We start from the raw sequence: 6684 nt of genomic DNA, 5'->3' as shown, positions 1-6684 counted from the left end.
CGCTTTCTGGGTCAAAACTACTCGAATTTCCTCACTCACGTTGTTACGACTGAATCGACTTTTCAATTCTCTATCCAACGGTGCCAAAACGAATTGTGTGGCTCGAATGGTTCTTGAGAAACTTCGAATAAAGGCCATTTAGTTATCTCTGGAATGGAAAAAACGAGCGTTCTTGCTCATTTTGCTTCCGAGAAACATGCAAAACGGGACGGAAAACATGAAATTTAGCAATAATCTTGCGCCACCCTTGCACAAAGCGACGATCATTTTTCTAATTTGTCATCTGTTTGTCGCATAGATGAAAGTCAAGTGATGTTAAATCGGGAGATCGATGCGGCCATTGTTCTAGGATGGGGTGAATTTCCACCAAAGAAGGTGGGGAGTTTTGGAAAATCTACATACACAGCGCGACGCAAAAAAAGGAAGCCTTATTGACGGTTTAATATCCGCAAAGTTGTTTGCCCATCTACAGGGTGTTGAAGTTTGCAACGTTTTGAACTATTTCGTTTTTAGTATTCAATTTCCGTGAGAGCGCGTGAAAATGTTTCCCAGCAAAATTAATAATAAAAAAAGTCAACCTGTGCACGCTGCAATGTAAAGAAACGCCCTACTGGGTGGAAGAGCGTCAATTTTCCCAATTTGAATATCCACTTGTCCTTCTGAGCCTTTCTTCGCATCCTCTTCTGATCCCGCCACCACATTATATCTGTATGGGACGACCCGGGGATGTTCTTTGGTTTCAGACATTTTTCCAATAAATTACACACGGCCGTATTTGAAGTGATACCCGGGGTTGAACTAGTTTGTCGTCGTTTCTCACATAATTATGTGGCACTTGGGACCGTCCAATGCTTCAGTTGTTATCATCAATTGAAGATAATAAAACGTGTAAACTGAGATTTCGCTTTTCAATTACGGCTTTCAAAAGCTGTGTAAATGATCGCACAGAAACCACTTGATTACAATATAACAGTCAAGTAGGTACAGCTACGTAAAAATCCTTTTCACATTTATGTTATAGTTATTAATAAAATGTATAACTGGAATAGTATGGGAACCTAAACTGATAAATACATACTTAAGCGAAAAACAATCGATAAAATTTAAAGAGGAAAAGTTGCGAAATTTTCTTGACTTCTGCTGGACCATTTTCCGGAATTTGCGGCTGGGCTAATAACAGTCTTAAGACTCAACAGGAGAATGAGACAGCAAAATGTAATTTTTCTTCTATATTTTTGACGCTCCCAGTAAATAGTTGCAAATGGGGAAGCTAGGAGAAACTTCCATGCTTTTAAGCATTTTTCTCAGTTAAATTCGATCTGCACATGTTTAATGAGATTCAAGAGGAACTTTTTGATTTATTGGGATATTTTCAAAGTGTAGCCTTTTTGTGTCCAGTTTTGCACACTACATATTTCTTACGAGAGCAATTTAATTATAAACCTTGTTCAATGCTTGGGCGCTAGTGGATGGTTTTCTCAGACGCACTCAGCCATGTTGAGTTCTTTAGCCGCCAGATAAAGTTATCCAGATATGCAAATACCGGTCCTTAATACATATAGATTGGTCCTCAACTAATGTAACAAAATTCCCTGATTAAGCAAAAATATTGTTAATGGATTGCGGGGTACAGGGTGTCAAAAAAACACTAACGCCCTTTTTCAGAAAAATTTGCCCTTAAAAGAAGACCACCCTGTACACAACATGACCAGATTTGGAAATTACGTTGCAAAAGATGTTTAATCAAGGATTTTTTACTACAAGAACCTTATCTCTAGAGTCTGGTTGTAGATAAATTAGGTCGTGATTGCTGTTGATTTCTGGATTCTTCTGACTTTTGCTCTTCAAATATCGCTTCTTGGTGCGTTGTTAAGCAGTTTGCAAACTGATTACCCTCGTGTCTTGTGCTAGATCGAAACTGGAACAATCAACAAGAAAATCGTCGATGGAATTGTTTTCCATCTGAATTTATCATCGCTTTCACTCTTCAAGTGTTTGAACAGTAAACAGTTTTTATTAATTTTAAGTGTTTTCATTTATTTCGTTCCACTAACAATTGTTATCACTTGTTCTCAGTGGCGTCACTGTTCCAACAATCAGCAAAATACGATTTGCTCGAAAAAAACAAACAATCAAACATTTTCAAGAGTTTTTTAAAGACACTGCACTCTAAAAGGAGCACCCTGTATATTATACAGCCAGCTAATTCGCCACCACTTAATTCTTCATTAGCCAGTTTTCCGTGTAAAGCGAAAAAAATTGGCCAATTATTTGGGATTGGGCAAAGGTTAATCGCACATTGCATCATACTAAAAAAATGAAAGTCAAACAAGCAGTAAAACAGCTCGAAAAACCGCAACCTACTTGTTGAACTTCAACGCATCTTTATCTACGTTTTCATTTTTTCATTTTATTTTCAGATTTTAATAAACTCACAACCCACTTTAGATTATCTGGCAATTTTTCTATTTCATTCCGTAAATGAATCCATGTTTTTTTCACTTATTCTGGGAATGCTTTTGAACACACACAAGCCACCACGAGAAGACTGGTTTTTCGGGCCAATTTTTATTTTATACCCATTATGAATTGTGGTATATACAGGGTGTCGCAGTTAACACCTTTTTAGGTATATTTATCATTAGTTTTTGGCGCTTCGCTATGTAAATCTTGCTACTTGCGAACTTGCAAAGTTGAAGCGGATTTTTCGTGAACATCGCCTTTGATTGGCTAAAGCCGCAAATGGTAAAAAGCAATTTGCATCGTAATACCGCATTATCTATGCCTGAAAATGAAGCAAAACCACTTAGTTGATACATTTAAAAAATATTTATAGCCATAAATTGTGTTGGTTCAAAGTGCATTGTAAAGCTTACCAGCAACCCGGCTGGTGATTCTTATTGGTATTCTTGATGGTTAGTTAATTAAGAAATGAATGTGCTCGATTACATAACATTCGGGTCTATTTTTGGCAGCCAAAGGATATATTAAAAATTCGCTAATGAATTTACCTGAATTTCTTCATACAAGGTGGTCAGAAAACAGAAAAGTTTGGAAGCTTCTTCAAGTAGGAAGTGTAGCCGTTTGATAAACAGCTGCACTTTCTACTTTTTGCTGTCAATAAAAGCAATTTTTTTCAATTGTTGGTTGTGTAATAGATGGAGTTATTATTAAATTAAATATTCGATGTTCACTTTTTGAATTAGCTGCGCTCTCAACGAAACCAAGCGCATAGACACATTTTTATTGTGAAACAGTTTCAAATATGAGCGTCAAGGGTACTTTGCAAATCATTTTCATACTTTACGTTGTTCTCCAAGAGGTTGTTTTCCTTTCCTCCCTCATTAATTCCGAAACAATGTTGATATTTCGCCGCCTGATTAGATTGGAATTAAGTGTCGATTATTCTTCAAGTATTTGAGAAATACGTATGGTTCGATTGATTGAACTAAGGGGCAGTTAATTGTGCGAGCTGTGTTAATGCAAAATGTTCGAATACTCTGTTTACACTATATTAACAGGTAAATTCACGCAAAGTACTTAGTTTAGTATTAGTGGGCGTTTGCTCTCTATATCAGGTTCAGCTGCTGACGAAAGAATTTTTTATTTAATTGCCGATGTTCGATGTAATTTTCTGCATCAGCGATGCCTTGAAGGATTAATTTTTTAAAATCACTACCAGCTTAAACTGAAACTTTTCAGCTCTAAATAATCATTGCAGTCTCGCTTAATTAAATCGTAGTGATTACAGTCCTTAAAATGCATTAATTTTCAATTTTTCAGGCCGCTTCTTGTGTGTTCACGTGCGCGTTTGTATTGGAATAAATTCAGTAAATCAAAGTTAATTTTCAAAAAATTGTGCAATTTATAATTGCACTCATTTTAATGTAATCAAATGTTTTAGTGGCTGTTTCAATTTTATCGACGGTATTTTTAATTGCCAACCTTATTTTTTGTTCTTTAAAGCTTTTTAAATATTCAAATACCTCCAAAGAAAACAGTCCATAGGAGTTAAATCCGGAGGCAGGAGAGGCCAGAACGGATCTTCCTCTACCAATTCATCTGTCTGGAAATACATCAGCCAAATTCGGAATAAATTTAAAAACAATTTTTAAGACTTCCTGTCAAACACTCACTGATTGAATTTGCTGAATGTTGAGTGTGGGTTTTGGCTCCCTTATTTCACGATTTACTTGACCGTTCAACGTAAACATTGATCAGACAGAAAAAAATATCTTTTCCCTGTTTTTAGTTTTTAACTAAAGAAATCCATCTGGATCAAATTTGGTGAGTTTTTGACGATTCGCACTGTATAGTAGAACTAATATTTTTCTAGATGATATTTTGTGGCTTTTTGAGCGTTTGGCGCTCACTATTAATCAAGCTGATTTAACCATTTTTGTAACATACATAATTGCCAAAATACCTAAATTCTTCTAAAGTCACTAACTTTAAATTACACAGAGTTCGCTTTAAGAACCGCATATAAAGATAGACATTTCATAATGCACATTTTTGCAACAATTTTGTGAGTGAATCTCTCTCACCAAGATAATAAGTTACTTTCAACACTTCTTTCACCTTCTTAGTTAACTGAAAGTTCAACTAATTTTCACATTTTCCGTGTCTATTTAATGTTTCTGTATCATTTTATTCTTTGTACATACTCACTCGTCCATTTCCTATTTTCGTTTTTTTTTACATTGAAATACACCTGCTGTGATCGCTCGCCATACCTCTGAAGATTCTGGTAATGAAAATTTCGATTCTGAAAAGTTTGGGTAATTCTGCAACACTTTTGCTAAGTCTACCTTGCAAAGATATTTGGTTTTTTGACCGTCATAGATAGGAATTTAGTCCGAACGTTTCGATAGCATGCATATCTACCATCTTCAGAGGTATGTTTTGAAGAAGAACAGAACACAAGACACTGAAGATGGAAGCTCATGAGGATTAATAGGTTGGAAGCGGTTCCTGGTAACGTTTGTTTGTGAAGCCAAAGGACAATTTTTCAAAGTTCCTTAGTATACCTAGTTGATAGTTTTCCATAAAATTTTCTGTCGCACTTTGAAAAATTCACATTTTTTTACCATTTTTCGAAATTTCATAGCTCACATCTAATTACAATGTTTTAATCGAAACGCCTATTGGTTCCTTAAACACTTCATAAAGATTAGTATCCTTCGATTGTTCCCTTGGATTTCTTTTTAAAAATTGTTTTTGGGGTTCGTTGGCCTTTAAATACACATAAACAATTGCTTTTCCTTACTTTTACTCACCGAATGTAAAAATGGATATCAAATATTAAACATAATGAAAAATCAGTATTACTAATCTAATTTATACATTTATGCTACTAAAAATATCAACATTTTACAATGAAATTATCAACACTAGAAAAACCGAAACTTTTACAAAATGCGCTTTTAGTAATTTTTGAAGAGCTATTGACTGATATTGATTGAATCGGGAATATTTTGGTGGAATGGCTCCTGAAAAACGGGTATTAATTACGGAATGAAAACCATAACAATGCAAATAAAACGATTTAAAAAAATGCAAGAATCTTATTGAAAACTCTGAAATTTTTCGTCTATATGCTTATCTTCCGATATCAAAGTATTCTTTTCCTAGAATGTTTTTATCTTTTGTTCATTTTTTTTGCTAATTTCGAAAATTTGAGAAAGTTTGAAAATCTGTGAAATTTTGTGTGTCTTTGTTCGAATAACTCTGGAAATTCTGCATCATTTTGCATTTTGATACTCAGCTTTAATATTGTTCTTCAATATTCTTTTTCCACAACGAAAAATTACATTTTTGCATTTTACATTATTAGGTACTTTGAAGAAGGCGAAAATATAATTTTTTGTTGTGGAAAACAAATATGGAAGAAGAACATTAAAGCTGAGTATCAAAATGCAAAATGTGGCAGAATTTCCAGAGTTATTCGAACAAAGAAACACAAAATTTGTAAAATTTTCCACCAAATTAACAAAAAAATATCGAACAAAAGACAAAAACAATCTAGCAAAAGAACACTTTGACATAAATAAATTCAGACGCAAACAAGGACGTTTCTGAAACAAATTGTCGTTTTTTATCAACAGATTTGCTCTGGATTCCTCATTTCCATTTTTACCTAAAAAAAAAATATTTTTAACTCTCTACAAGTAATTTCAGTACACTCAACCCCGTAGCTTTTCCTTGATGGTCCATATACAGGGTGATTCAGGTTTAATCCTGCAACTTTAGGAATCGATCAAGCGAGTGTCTTTCTCCTCTTTTTTGCTTCCGAACTTCATTCAAGAAAAAATAATTCTATAAAATACTTATCAAGGTCTATGCACTGATTAAATTTGAAACTTTATTGGCTCTTGGTTTTTTTTCGAAGTTTTATCCTGTTTCTGAGATATTTCATGAAATTCGAGACAATGTAAATTTTAGTTAAGGTTTTGGAACTTATGGCCAAGACTTTTATAGCAAAACTAGCTGAACCGGCAAGCGTTGTATTGCCATATAAATTATTCCTAGGGTTTTATTGAATTACTAATATAGCTATTAAAAGATAGGGGTTTATGGCAGCACCCATATAACAACCTATTCTCAGACCTACTGAATATACATACAAAATTTCATCAAAATTGGTCAAGCCGTTTCGGAGGAGTATGGTAACTAAAACTGTGA

At 34.2% G+C, this 6684-nt stretch overlaps 1 protein-coding gene across 1 annotated transcript in view; it reads right to left on the bottom strand.

The window, feature by feature from the left end:
• LOC109545489 (facilitated trehalose transporter Tret1) overlaps positions 1-909 on the bottom strand; it is a 3938-nt gene extending 3029 nt beyond the window's left edge. Inside the window, exon 1 of the mRNA XM_019916229.2 lies at positions 579-909. Coding sequence (XP_019771788.1) covers positions 579-747 — 169 coding nt within the window. The 5' untranslated portion in view covers positions 748-909. The remainder of the gene's footprint in view (positions 1-578) is intronic.
• Positions 910-6684: the final 5775 nt, after the last annotated feature.

Source organism: Dendroctonus ponderosae, unplaced genomic scaffold (assembly GCF_020466585.1).
Source record: "Dendroctonus ponderosae isolate FM_Combo_2020 unplaced genomic scaffold, Dpon_F_20191213v2 Dpon_F_20191213_5, whole genome shotgun sequence".
In the NCBI taxonomy this organism is placed as follows: Eukaryota; Metazoa; Arthropoda; class Insecta; order Coleoptera; family Curculionidae; genus Dendroctonus; species Dendroctonus ponderosae.
Note: the sequence above shows the minus strand (reverse complement) of the source record. Positions and strands in the feature narration are given on the sequence as shown.